Here is a 14,556-nt window from a genome sequence, read left to right on the forward strand (position 1 = left end):
TAGTCGCAGAACCGCAGATTCAAGTCGTTGGAAGTGTTGATAAGTTCTCTGTGAACTGTTCGTCTACTCCTCGGCTTTCAACACAAGCTTCTGAGTCGATTGTGTGGATGAAATGGATTCGATCTAATGCTTTGATAACTGGTTTTTCAATGTGGAGGCAAGGTAAGCTCTTTTGGATTCTACTTTGAAAGGAAGGCTGAATTGAGTAATTGAGAAGAAGAGTGTTCTCATGTTCCAATGGTTTAAGCTTAAATTCAATTTTGAGAAGAAGATACATAAACGCATGATAATTTTGATAAATAACGTTATGCAGCAGTTGAACATGAATTGCTTCTGTAATTGTGGAAACTTTGATGCCTGCTTTGATTTGTATGTGAAAAAACCCTTGTTGGTGTGTACATGTGACATTTCTTTAGACAGTTTTAGCACATCAAAGTCACTGGTAAGTTTGGTTTTAGTGTTCTTCTTCTTCTTTTTTCCCTGGTAGATAGAAATAAGACAAATTTGTGCAGCAGTTGAACATGAATTGCTTCTGTAATTGTGGAAACTTTGATGCCTGCTTTGATTTGTATGTGAAAAAAACCTTGTTGGCATTTCTTGAGACAGTTTTAGCACATCAAAGTCACTGGTAAGTTTGGTTTTAGTGTTCTTCTTCTTCTTTTTTTCCCTGGTAGATATCCTACTATTCAGTTGACAATGTTGCGAGCCTCTTAACCACTAGGAGTGGGGGAGAGGCCATTATCCCACTAATGAAGGACCGGGTGTTCATCGGCTAGCGGGAATCGAACACGAGACCTCTGGCTCAAGAGTCCAACCACTTGCCATGAAGCCGTGAACTTGGTGTTAGAACTCGGTCATATACAAGATAAACAAAATATCAATATTCCCTTTAGTTCACCTTTCAGCAGCTCTACTTGGATGCTAAAAGGGCTTCATGGGTATAGATCAGAGTTTATGTACAATCAATAATTTTTGATAGAGGGTCATTCCACACCTCTGTAGCTTGGGATGCCTTTTGATTTTTCTGACCAAAAATTGGCTACTAAAAAGGATATTGTTGGTTCGACTACTAAAAAGCACAGTACAGATGCAAGTGTGTGTTGGGGGGGTGGGGAGGGGGAGGAGTTATATATATTATCACTAAGCTACCAAATATCCTGAAGTGCTTGTAGCTCAAAAAACACTCTGTAAGTTGCCATTCCAAATGGTATGATGTGTGTCACCTCATCGCCTTTGGAAGTTTAGATACTTGATGCAGAAGGCAAACACGAATGCAAAGAGGATCACGAACACCACATTCATGGCTCCTACCACACCCAAAAAGCTGTTCCGGAATCCATAGGAATCTCTAATGTATTGGCTTACCACCTCTTGAGGGTCTGTACCTGCACCCCTGATCGGGGTGGTTTTATTATCACCCATTTGAGAGGTGATGAGTCCATATATCGTCCATGCAACGGGTGTGCACCAGTAGTACCATACCCACCAGACTGGGATGTTCTGTAAGAGAAACATTACTCCTAAGGTCAGGGTACATGCTAACATACATAAGCTCGCACGACGATATGCACACACAGATGCAAATCTCAAACAAGAGCAGATCATCAAAATTTTCACTCAATAGTCTTAAGGCTACCAAATCAAGAGCAATTAGGGATCCTTTAGCCTTACCGGGCGAGTGATGATAAATCCTGCGAAGAGGTTCCAAAGTGCATAGAAAGCTGACGAAATGATGGCAGCAACATGATGGCTTGGAGTCACAGCAACACACATCATGCCATAGTATGTGAAGTAGAGGAAGCAGCAGAACATGAAGTATGCGAACCAGAAGAACTTGGCTGCTGTCCAGGTGAAGTCCATCATGGAGTATACCATCACAGCATACAAGATGGTCTGAATTATAGTGTAAGGTATCTCGATGACGGCCTGTTTAAAACAGAATCAACAACCTTATTGTATGCTTTGTGAAGGCAAATGCATGCTATATGACCTACGAAATTTGAAAAGGGACTTTACAGACATAACATCCACCCATGGAAAGGGAGAGAACCCACCCGTCCCTCATGGTGGGGGATTTCCCCCATCCGTCCAGTGGGCGGGGGATCTGTCTAAGTCATGTTAGGTGTGCTTTATACCTGGGCTAGTGCATATGGTAGTGGTGAGTACATCCCTGCAGCCTTCTCACGGTAGAATACGGTCCGCTCAACTCCCACAACTGGTTGTACTGAAGATGAGTTGCTTACTCCGAGAAAAAAGGTGGCAGCATACATACCTCCCATTATGTTGTTGAGATCCTGGACTGTTCCCCTACATGACATTGAACGGTAAGTTTCATGTTGAGAGTTAGAATGGCTTCACAATTCTGATTTAAAAAAAGGGCTGAGCTCTTATCCAACACTAGGGTTGGGAGTTGAGGTCGCCCCGATCACATGGTGAGCCCAGTCAGGGAGAAGGTGGCCTTATACTGCTGAATATCAACAAAATCAGAGCCAAATCATCTTTTACCTTTTTGGTCCAAGCTTCCAGTAGATGGTCCCAAACATTAACGCTGTGACTGCTGTGAAGAAGAACCTCACAACATTGTATAGGGGATTGCGCCAGTATGATCTGTGTTGCTTCCACAGGCAAGCTAAGCATTGCACCACAAAGTTCTGGGAGTACCGTGTTGGGAAGTGAAGCTCTTGAGAGCCCTGGGCTGGCATGCTCAACTCCTTGATCTGTATTTTGTTCCGCCTGAGGAAATCATTCACGGTCACAAACATACATGCATGCATACATATTTTGCATAGAAATGGGTCAGCAGATTCTTTTTGTAGCAGAGGTAAGATGTGAGAGTCTTACTGATGAAGGGCGGAGTTGCGGAAAATCTCTGCAAAGTCAACACTAAGGCGTGTCTCCACAGCATAGGAGCTGACCTCCAACATCCATGTAGCCGGATTATAGCCTTCTTTGATTTTTGGTACACCTGGAATACTCTGGACACAGGCAGGCAGGGGGGGGGGGTGGGGCATTTTCAGACATTGTGTGTGTCTGTGGAGTCTGTGTGTGAGAGCATATCTTGATACAGAGTTCTACACCCACTATTGGGCACTAATGACGTTAGTGGGGATGTCATAGTATCTAGTCCATACTACCATGAGTATATAACATGCACGTTCCTAAAAGGTGAATTTGTGCATGTTCTTGGATTCATCTAGGTATATATATCTAGTCCATACTATGCATAATGGAGTTGATAGTTATATAGTCTTGTGGATTGACTACCATGAGTATATAACGTGCACGTCCGTAAAAGGTGAATTTGGGCATGTTCCTAGATTCATCTAGGTATATAATTCAGCCGTATTAGCGGACATGCAGATTTCACATTGTGAAGTTTTCGTCGGAGTTGCGGCCAGTTGATATTGTGCTAATTCTTTCTATCTTTAGTGGTACATTTGCCCTATCAACTACTTATTTGTTGTACTAATTCTTTTTATTTGCTACTTCCCTTAGTGCTAGGCTTCATTATGGCTGAGTCTACCCTGCATCTCTGGAGGTTTGACAGAAACTTAGTATGAAGGCCTTTGTGTGAATACTCTTATGTGTGTGTGTGTGTGTGTGTGTGTCTATGGAGTGCGTGTGTGAGAGCATATCTTGATACAGAGTTCTACACCCACTATTGGGCACATTGATGACGTTAGTGGGGATGTCGTAGTATCTAGTCCATACTATGCATAATGGAGTTGATAGTTATATAGTCTTGTGGATTGACTACCATGAGTATATAACATGCACGTTCCTAAAAGGTGAATTTGGGCATGTTCCTAGATTCATCTAGGTATATATATTAACTGATACACAAAATCAGACATATTTTGTTTCAGATTGTGCTTTGATTACACATACCTCAAAGTACTCTACAAGCTTGTGAGATTGGCTTCCAAGAGGACCACAATAGATGACTTGCCCACCCCGTTTCATGAGAAGTAACTGGAGAGAAGAAGCAGGAGTATTATGTATTGGAAAACACGCTGGGGTTTAATTTTACGCTGATTGATGATAGCAGCACTAAGGGAGCTTTACAGACATAACCCCTGCCCGTGAAAAGGGGGCATCTTACCCGCCGGTTCTTTCTCATGGGCAGGGATCTCACCTGTCCAATGGATGGGAGGTTTGAAGAGCCCCGCGGGGGTGGAGGGGCTAATGCTTACCTCATCAAAAGCTTCAAATATATCAATGCTGGGTTGATGGATGGTACAAACAACTGTTCTCCCTGTGTCCACAGTGTTTCGAACCGTTCGCATCACGATGGCTGCAGCACGGGCATCTAGTCCAGAAGTGGGTTCATCCATGAATATTATGGACGGATTGGCCACGAGCTCAACTGCAATAGTCAACCTCTTTCGCTGTTCTGTCGATAAACCATTCACACCAGGGAGACCAACCAGGGCACCCTTTATGGATGAGAGCTCGACAAGGTCCATCACCTCATCCACGAATTTCTGAAGCAGCAAGGCACAAATGTTAAATCTTGCATTCATTGTGTTATGTATCTCAATTGGAGCATCCAAAGTGCCAGAAACAACCCCTTACCATCCTGGTCTGTGAGTCCACCTCCTTGGGCAACCGAAGCCAAGCTGAGTAGATCAACGACTCATGAATGGTGACGTTAGGTGAATGGATATCGTTTTGCTCGCAGTAACCCGAAATCCGAGTGAAGGTGTCCTGGTTTTTGGGATAGCCAGATACGCTTATGTTGCCCTCAATGTAGCCACCAGTTTTTCTCCCAGCCAATACATCCATGAGGGTAGTCTTTCCAGCACCACTTACACCAACTAAAGCCGTAAGCACACCAGGCTTAAAAGCACCACTTACATCCTGCAACAGCCTCAATCTGTCTTCCACAACTCCGCGTTGCTTCATTTCCTGTAGCACAAGAGAAGCATTCCTCAAAACAATTGCCGGGAATCAGATGTGCAATAAATGCGAGTGCATTCAATATCACAACTTACAGCAGGCATATCAACATAGTAGCTGATGGAGTCAAAGGTTATTGCTAGCGGCTGGAATGGTAAAATCATCCCTTTCACGCCATCAGCAGCATCAAGTCGGCCAGAGCCTGAATCTGATGACATGCTTGAGAGCCTTGGCCGTCTAACTTGAAGGTCTATGCCTGTCACACATTGCACGTGGAGAGTAGTGTCATAAGCTTATCCCACTAGCAAGGTGAGACATCATTTGGAAATGTGTCTCTTGCTAAGCATTGTAGAGCATACCTTCCCTTCTGGATGCTCTTCTGGATGCAGTTGAACGCATTATGGGAGATGGCCTTGTACTTTCGCCAGTTCGGTTAGCTTGCTTTTCTTCAAGTGCTTCCTCAGAGATGGTTGCCTGTGGCTTGCCAAGAGCTACACGACATGCAAATCAAATCTTTGTCTACACTACAACTAAACCACCAAATTCTACATTGCAGACACAAACATTTGATCATTCTCCTCTTTTTGGAACATGATCTAGGGCACGTCCATGACAGCAGAGCTCAGATGGACTGCGTTGATGTGTATGTGAGGTAATATGTAATGCAATCTCTGTGTGTGTGTGTGGATAGTAGTAAACTTACGATTCAGGTAGGTCAATGAAATAGTGTATAACAAATTGAAGAGCAAAACATATCCGCAGAGTGCTCCAACACCAAACCAGTACCAACTCTCTGTGTGTGTGTGTGTGTGTGTGTGGATAGTAGTAAACTTACGATTCAGGTAGGTCAATGAAATAGTGTATAACAAATTGAAGAGCAATACATATCCGCACAGTGCTCCAACACCAATCCAGTACCAAGTGGAGGTACTAAACAGTCCTCGTGACACCAAGATAGCTTTCCCGACGGTATTTGCATCAACGGAAGAATCACTATATGGCTGAAAATATATACAAAACAACACCCCCCCCCCCCCCCCCCCCCCCCCCACGCCCCAAAAAAAAATGCACACACACAGTCTCATTAGAAGGAAATCAAAAAATGGACTTGGTAAGGTAAGTTTTTCTTGATGATTGATCTGCATACCTTATTCCAACGGTGTCCTAGGAACTCATTGACAGCTAAAGCAGTTTCTCCATACATCAGAGGTGAAATCCAGAATCCCCAAATCCACCAAGAGGGTATACTATCTGAAAAATGTTATAAGAAGTCATACTACGGAATGAATCCCCTCTGGTGCCGGCTATGTTTTTGAAGGCTAACATGATGCATGGACTGTGGGATAACTTACGTCTAGAGATAACAAAACCACCGCACACAAAGACGGCCACTAGCGCAAAAGTACCAAAAGTGTTAGACACCACCATGTTCCTGCACAATGAAGCAATGAACCGGAAAAGCGCCATTGCCATTTGATGAACAAGGAGGAGAACCAAGTACTGCCGGAAAAACCTGCAATGCCATGCATGATTCATTAAGCAGGCATTAGAACATAAAAGCATGGCTAAAGTGAGTATCAACAAGCAACTGTGGGTGTGTAAAGACAGAACAAGCAAATGCACCTTTCAGCCTCAGGTGAAAAGCCGATTACATAGTACGTGAGCGCCACCCATATGAATGACTGCAGAATAGATATTGGTATGGTCATAACCCAAGTTGGGAAAGCGTATGTCCAAGCCGGGAAAAAAAGCATGTCTCTTTGTTTGTAGAAGACGGGCAGCCGTGCAATTGTCATGGACATTTCAGGAAATCCATTGAACATAGAGCTCACAAGGGCAAAAAACAATGCACCCAAATACAGGTTGCCATCTGACACATCCCTGTGATGCAACCTCGTTCGGAAAAACAAAGTCATGGTAATAATGGCCACAATTGCAATCTGTAATTTATCAATCACATGTGTCAGATCATGTAATTTGTTCACAAGGCATGTAAACAGATGTTGGAGTGAGCATAGAACCTGCACAGTGCTGAAGACATGTACAAAGGCGCTGCGCTTCATGAGTAGCCATTCCCTTGCAAAGCAGGCCACTAATAGTTCCCGCGTAGTCAGGCCATACTTTTGAGTTGCTAGCGCTGCAGGATGACTTCTTGACTTGTCGTATGGGATGGCAAGATCTTCTGCAACTCGCTGGCCTACATGGTAGGAGTTGAATGCTTCTGCAAACTCATTCACAGGTATGTAGCGGTAAGGTTGGCTCTTGATTGCCCAGTACTGCTCCTGATCTTTCCTAGATGTAACCTGTTCCAAAAAGGATACTCCATGGCTCACTATTCAAATACCCTATGTATCACATGTGCTCAGAGGCTCCAGGGCCGTAGTTATTGCTACTTAGCATTGGACCTACTTCGCAGTGCTAGCAATGCTAACTAGGTCCACTACTAGTGTTGGTGATTTGCAGTGACTTATAAATTAAAACCCCTTAAGGACCTGTGAGTCTTGGCCCAACAAAATGACCCCTTTTCCTTTATAAACTTACAAATTCTTTCTTTAAAAAAAGGAAAAACCATTATGTATATCTGGATCATGTATCTTATTGCTCGAAAATCTTTGGAAAATCCATACCTCCTGAAGAAAGTCAGCCACGCTTTTTCTCTCTGGACACTTGAACCCCATCTGCTCAAAGAAGTCCATAACCAATTCTCGTGGTCCTTGATACACAATCTGGCCTTCAGATAGCAGAATGAGCTCATCAAAGAGCTCAAATGTTTCAGGCGCGGGCTGAAGGAGAGCAACCACCATAGTCCCATCCATTGCTTGGACACTCTGCTTTAAGCACTTGACGATTTGGAACGTGGTCGAGCTATCGAGCCCGGTCGAGATTTCATCCATGAACAAAGCTTTACAAGGACCCACTAGCATCTCTCCTGTAAATGCATCAATCTCTAGCTACTCAGAAAACAGTTAAGATACCAAGAGAAGTTTCAGTGAGTTGCCTACTCATCATACCAGTTGTGACACGCTTCCTTTGCCCCCCGGAAACCCCTCTCCGCATCTCATCACCAACTAAGGTGTCAGCACAAACATCGAGTCCTAAAATCTGCAAAACATTTTGTGATGAGTGCACTCAAGAGGCTACAGGCACATTAAAGAAGCTAGAATTCCATATTGAAACATAATACCAAAGCCTACCTTCAGTACATAGTCTGTCACAAGGCTGGCCTCTGCACCTTCCACAGATGTTGCCTGGCATCAAGACATGAGATGGAAGGCTATTTACAATAGGCATATAAGGTCTGACTGACAAGTAGGACTGAGAATGTGAGATTGACAATTAGAGGCTGGCAAAGAGTACATGTATGTATCATTATTGTTATTATCATGCAGTACCTTCATGAAGGCATCGACATCGGGATCTGGCTTTATACCAGCTGCCTTTTCCCTTCTCGACAACTCCGTGAGCATTTCTGCCAAAAACATAATTATCAGGTGTAGTTCAAGATATGGAAATTGTGTTTTCAGATTCTCCAGGACAATGCTGGTGTATGATTTGTAGGGTCAAGCTGCACGGACCATATCTTGTTCCCACACCCTGGCACCTGCCAGAGAAGTCTAAAGTTTCGCGAACAGTCATTGAGCCGATTTGCAAATCATGCTGACTGATGTAAGCTGATGTTCTCCGTGGGACAAATTCGGTGAGCTCGTGGCCATTGTAGGTAACACGACCCGAAACCTGGATCGAAAGAGCAAGCCAGGGATTGATCAAGCATACAAAATTATGATTGCTGTTCACCAGCTACAAACATCATATATACAACATACAGCATCTATCCATGCATGCGTAGGTACATGTACATACATGCAAGTATGTATGTACATGTTCACCAGCTACAAACATCATATATACAACATCTTTCCATGCATGCATGCATATGTAGGTATATGTACATACATGGAAGCATGCATACATTAAGAATTTGCAGTTTACAAATAACTTAGGATGTCAAATTTCACACAAGGTGATGAAATGATTTGACTTAGTATGTGTTCTCTCACCTTCAGAGTAGAATCAAGTTTTCCAGCCAAGGCCAAGAGCAAAGTTGTCCTGCCGGATGATGGGGGTCCCAGTAGGAGTGTCATCCTGCAGAGTGTAGTACATGGTTTCACTCAATAAGTCTATATGAGAAAGGATGCCTTGGCATTTGATGCAGGTCAATTTTAATCAGTCAATCTCACTCAAATCACATGGAAGATGGTTGGCATCCTAGAGCAATAGCCATGCTTAATTATTTTTAAATGATATGCAAAACAATTAAAGAAAAATGCTTAGTTTCTTTTTCTTGCAAGGGCTTTTTTCTTCTTCTTCTTCTTCTTCTTCTTCTTCTTTTTTTTTTTTTTTTTTGCACGGAAAGGCACAGACCACATGCCATTTAGGGATGCGGGGCGGGAGAGTATTGAACCCAAGCTGTGGCAGTGTAAGGCTAAAGCCCTTACCGCTAGGCTATCCCCCCACCTCAAAATGCTTAGTTTGTGTGGTGTGTGTTGTTTTTAAGAATTACCTTTATTTTCATTTGTCAGGAAATCCCATGTCCAATTTTAGTAATAAATCTTGCTTATTTTAAAGAATTACCTTTATTTTCATTTGTTGGAAAAAACCTGTTTTTCTTTTTTCTTTCAGGGGGGCTTGACTTGAATTTGAAAGTACAACTATACTACTCACACACACTAATGCCATTGCTTGCATAAGGGGAGCTTTGAACCTGTGATCTTGGGTATCTCAAACTCCAACCTAACCGCTGCACTGGCAAAAAAGTAAATCGAGCACTGTACTTGGGCAAAGAGCAATCATGCTAATGGAGTAAATTGAGGCCTCTACATATGGGCTTGAGTCCCATTCACTGCTTAAACGAGGGAGTCAAAACCCTAAAACCTTCTAAAGAAAAGGCCTCTTAGAAAATAGGGTTGCAAAAGAAGGCCAATATTTTAGACCACTATTTTAAACATAAACCTACATATGTAGTTAGTTTTTATGGTCTTCAAATTGAAGGATAGGGTAGCTTGTAGGCCTTCAAATTTCACATGTACATGCTTGCCCCAAACTTCGAAAAAAATAAGAAGAAATGTGTACAAGAATCAAAAAACATGTACATGCGTGCTTGAAATGTGTACACAAGTGCATGAAAATCTTCCTGGCCAGTGGGGTGGGTCGCACCATCCCAATAGGTCAAATGAATCCATTTGAAATTTATCCTCAACCGACTAACGTGGAGCCCCACTTAATCAATAATGTCATCAAAAATGAACTTTTGGATGACCTTTGTATGGGAGGATGAAATGTGGAAACTAGTATGTATTCTGCTTAATAGAATATGGGACTAAGTCTTTGATGTAAATCTAATATGTAGAATAAGTGGCTATGTTAAGTCTCTGATTTAGAAAGGACTTTTTGGAAAAGGCTGTTAATATTAATATATATAATTATTGTTCCAAAAAAAAAGGATGACCTTCAAGCTCAACTGGTTTTCATTGAAAAAATACAGAAGTCAACCCGTTTTATAACTAAAATTTCAAAAATGTGAATCTTTTGTTTCAAAGTTAAGTGAAATTACAAGTGAGTTTTTCACAATTTTAGTAGTGAAAATTAGATTGAAGGATGGTTTTTTTTTGACAGTGGCTACATAACAAGCGCTCCTAGCACTTGTCGCTATTGACAAGTATGAGCCTCGAGGGAGGCTGTTTTTAAACCCAAACCCATGCCAAAGAGAGAGAGTGTGTGTGTGTGTGTGAGAGAGAGAGAGAGAGAGAGAGAGAGAGAGAGAGACCCATGTGGGAGAGAGAGTGTGTGTGTGAGAGAGAGAAAGAGTGTGTGTGTGTGTTGAGAGGGAGGGGTTCAAACCGTGATGGCTTGACGATGCCACTGACGTCATGGGAGTGTGTGTGTGAGAGAGAGAAAGAGTGTGTGTGTGTGTGTGTGTGTGTGTGTGTGTGTGTGTTGAGAGGGAGGGGTTCAAACCGTGATGGCTTGACGATGCCACTAACGTCATGGAGGATGGTGAGGTTGCGTTTCTTTGAGGGCACAAGATGGAGCCGGCTCAATATATCCTTGCACCCCCCCCAAAAAAAAAACAAACAAATAATCAATAAGCATTATTTTTAAAAAGAAAAAGAAAAAAAATAGTATGCCTTATTTTTTTAATTATTTAATTGTAGGAAATACCAACCTGGATAGCATTGAAAGTGAAGTTGAAGAGCGTTGGGAGCGCCCTGCTCCCCACGTACACATCCGCATTTATGTTGAGATGCTCAAACCTCACTTCAATTTTGGGTAGGTCTATGCCCACCCTTTATATGATCCCATTGGCAAAAATCAAAAAACACTCTCATTAATTATCAAATTGTCCATTGCTTCACCCTAATGTAAAATCATAATAGTCTTAGTGCTCTGTGAAAGCTACACATAATAATGCACTAACTCATCACACTTAATTACACATGAAGATTGCTTCTCATCAAGTCACCTCTTGTGCTAAAACTTGGTGACCTTTTTCTTTATTTTCTTTTCTTTTTTATAAAGAAAAGTTGGAAAAAGGATAGAAATAAGTACAAAAAAGCTTTTTGGTACGAAGAAGCTTAACTTCATATCAAAATCGCCAAGGCTACATCCCAGATCATCACTAAGGAAGACTTGGTTGATTATAATTAATTCTCAAAAATGTTGGTGAAAATGTTAGAATGTATACTTTGAACGTTGGCATGATCATTTAGGAAATGATTTAAGACGAGTATGATGATTACTAGATTAAAGAGAGTAATTTGATGTTGATGGTAATGTACTCCAAATTCTTTTGAATTGTAGATAAAATTTCCAAACATTTTGTCAGTGCCTCCCTTAAAAAATAATCTATCCTTTTTGTGGAAATAATCTAGCCTTTTTTTGGTTTGAGAAACAATCATATACCTAACTACTATGGCTAGAAAAGAAAGAAAACTAAAAAATTACATCTTTTCAAAGATGCTCCAAAAAGTATTCTCCTCTTTACACACCAATCCTGACCTTAACGTATAATGATGTGAAAGGAAACTACCAAGTTGTGACTAAATTCAAATGTACAAGAATATATTGAGATATGTTTAAACTACCTTAAAAGTTAAAAATAGTTCAATATACAATAAATAGCTAGAAAGTTGAAAGTTTGATGATGGAGTGCTGATGCTAAGAACTAGGATTACACTAATTGGCCATGATAATTCTTGATTATGCTACTAATGAACCGCTAATTAGACTATTAATGAATGTTAGAACTAGGATTACACTGATTGGCCATGATAATTCTTGGTTATGCTACCAATGAACTGCTAATTAGACTATAATTAATGAATCATATATGTAATGTCATTAAGAATGACTAAGGTAGTGGTAGGATTAAGGCTAATTAGACTATTAATGAATGTTATATGTAATGCCATTAAGAAAACCATCTTAATTATGGTGTTATTAAATGATTTAGTGGAAGGATTAAGAAAATCATCGTTATATATTTAAAAATCGGTTGAGCTTTGTAGAAATCTCTCTCCCTCTCACACGCGCGCACGCGCACGCGCGCACACACACACACAACACACGCGCGGTGATGGACAATGGCACTGCTTACTTGTCGATGCGGTCGCGGAGCTTGCGCAGGAGGCGTTCGTTGTCGTCGGTGGCGACCTGCAGGATTTTCTCCATGAGCTGCTGGCGGTCGTGGAGGCCGAGGCGGGTGACGTCCACCTCCTCCTGGATGATTCCGCCATCCTCCGCCACGCTGCGCAGGATGGCCTTGCGCACCCGGTCGTATGTGGGCAGCTTCTCGATGGCGGCCCAGCGCAGCGCCTCCTCGTCGTCCGCCCGTGCGCTAGCGCCGCCCGACGACGCCCGTGAGAACATTTCTTCCGGCGTTCTCGCCGAGCCCCCAAACATCCCGTCTCCGCCTCTCCCATAAACGAGCCCGCTGCTCAGACTCCTAAGCCCGCTGCTCAAGCTCCTCCTCACGCTAAAATCCCCCGCCGAAGAGGAAGCCATGGATAGACCTGCTTAACAATCCCTGTTAATGCACCCACCATCGGCTAGGTAAACTGTCAAAATTAGCCCTAAAATTCCCACAAAATTGCAGAAAATAATCATCGAATATCTAATTAGGTAGAGCGTCGCCCATGAAAAGAGAAGATCAACAATAAAATAATTCCTCTAGATATTGCGCCGACTGCAAATAGAGTCTGAAACTAATATTGCAGGAAATTTACGAACTATTGCAGGAAATTTACGAGCTATTGCAGGAAATTAACGAACTATTGCAGGAGATGATCTAATGATTAAGGCAGCCATTCGCCTTGTAATCTCGAATCTTAAGCTCTAATTCTGCACACAATCTCGAACCTTAATCAATATCTCGAATTGCAGGAAGAGATTCCACTGTTCACGAAGCGCCAATGATCAACCCCAGCAATGGCGCCGGTCCAAGCTAATATGGAGATGGGCGCTGATTAATCAAATTGCCATTGATCAGTGGTTTTCTCTCTTTATAGACAAGTGATCCCGTCGCGCCAGGAAACCTTAATTATTAATTGCGATCATGCTTTGCCAACGAATTATACAACCCACCAACTCTGGAAGCGCAGCACGCCTTTGAATTTCGTAAAAAGCATGCGATGAGAGAGGCCGCCATGGCCCAACGCTCAGGCGGCACGGCATAAAGTCTCGATGGCCATCGCTCTCACGTCTTCATTTTTCGCTAAACCACCTGATTTCCGTAGACTTCAATCCTGAATGTTGACGTAGATAGAAGCTTCTAAAATCCCACTCCACTCCCAACTTTGATCCGAATAAAAACCGCTTTTTAACCCACTAAGTAACACTATAATTCGATGCTAGGAAAAAGAAAACTTTATAGTTGCTATTGCTAGAAAAGAGAGAGAAAAATTTGGCATTGTAGTGTATGATTTTCTATTAAAAAGTGGAGAGAAAGATCTTTCAATTTAAAAATTCGGCTTAATGCTATAAAATAATGCCAATGGTAAAACAAAATGGCATTATGGTGACATCATTAACCGGTTTTGCAATGAAAGAAAACTGGCCCAGAATTTTCCTGGCTCGTATAATTTCACGTGAAAATTTTATACGTTTCAATTATACGAATAACCTCACCCATCTTTGATGGGTAAGACCTCCTCAAACCTCCAAACTACATGTCGAGCCTCCCAATTCTTGCCACGTAGCAACCCCGTGAAACTCGTCCTTTATATAATATAGGGAAGATAGGCATTTAGTACAAAATAGGCATTTAGTACAAAACCTTATTAGAATGAAAGTACAATACATTATCAGAATGAAAAGGGATTGATCATATAATGGTGTAACAAAAACATGTTCATTAATAATGGGTTATCCTTAATTTAATTGGTTAGAGAAAAGGCTTTTTTGAGCACTACTTCACTATACTCCACTTTAATATTTCAAGGTTCATAATCATATGTAACACATGTAAGTAGATGTATTATCGGTTGGAAAATGTAAATGGCACTAGACATAGATTATATAGCTTTGATCTAAGTTTGATACAAGAATCTTATATCACTTTTGATCAAATAAGAAATCTTTTTCTTTCTTTCTTTAGCACTA

General features: G+C 41.8%; 1 protein-coding gene across 2 annotated transcripts; it reads right to left on the reverse strand.

Annotated features, from left to right (window-relative positions):
- Window positions 1-565: 565 nt before the first annotated feature.
- LOC147605989 (pleiotropic drug resistance protein TUR2-like) lies at window positions 566-12,984 on the reverse strand. Of its 2 annotated transcripts, XM_086792351.1 has the most exons (24): window positions 12,554-12,983; window positions 11,123-11,243; window positions 10,915-11,003; window positions 8,958-9,042; window positions 8,475-8,634; window positions 8,292-8,368; window positions 8,094-8,147; window positions 7,911-8,001; window positions 7,527-7,828; window positions 6,921-7,202; window positions 6,523-6,839; window positions 6,252-6,412; window positions 6,047-6,150; window positions 5,735-5,900; window positions 5,259-5,390; window positions 4,995-5,155; window positions 4,576-4,908; window positions 4,194-4,484; window positions 3,889-3,972; window positions 2,842-2,975; window positions 2,506-2,733; window positions 2,136-2,307; window positions 1,672-1,926; window positions 566-1,500 (listed from the first exon to the last, which is right to left on the reverse strand). In XM_086792351.1, the coding sequence occupies exons 1-24, from the start codon at window positions 12,958-12,960 to the stop codon at window positions 1,225-1,227; spliced, it is 4,482 nt and encodes a 1,493-aa protein (XP_086648477.1). In that variant the 5' UTR covers window positions 12,961-12,983; the 3' UTR covers window positions 566-1,224. The 2 variants fall into 2 exon arrangements, with proteins under 2 accessions (XP_086648477.1, XP_086648476.1); XM_086792350.1 differs by having other exon boundaries at window positions 6,523-7,202; window positions 12,554-12,984.
- Between the last annotated feature and the right edge of the window lie 1,572 nt (window positions 12,985-14,556).

Source organism: Cibotium barometz, chromosome 58 (genome assembly GCF_041138505.1).
Source record: "Cibotium barometz isolate CiBa-2024 chromosome 58, ASM4113850v1, whole genome shotgun sequence".
Classification (NCBI taxonomy): domain Eukaryota; kingdom Viridiplantae; phylum Streptophyta; class Polypodiopsida; order Cyatheales; family Cibotiaceae; genus Cibotium; species Cibotium barometz.

Bases quoted from the DNA above. Each gene is read 5' to 3' on its own strand.
- LOC147605989 (XM_086792350.1), bottom strand. From the start codon at position 12,960: ATGGCTTCCTCTTCGGCGGGGGATTTTAGCGTGAGGAGGAGCTTGAGC. The intron at 11,244-12,553 runs GTAAGCAGTGCC...GATCATATAAAG, and splicing joins CTCCGCGACCGCATCGACAA to GGTGGGCATAGACCTACCCA. The intron at 9,043-10,914 runs GTTTGAACCCCT...TACACTCTGCAG, and splicing joins GGCATCGTCAAGCCATCACG to GATGACACTCCTACTGGGAC.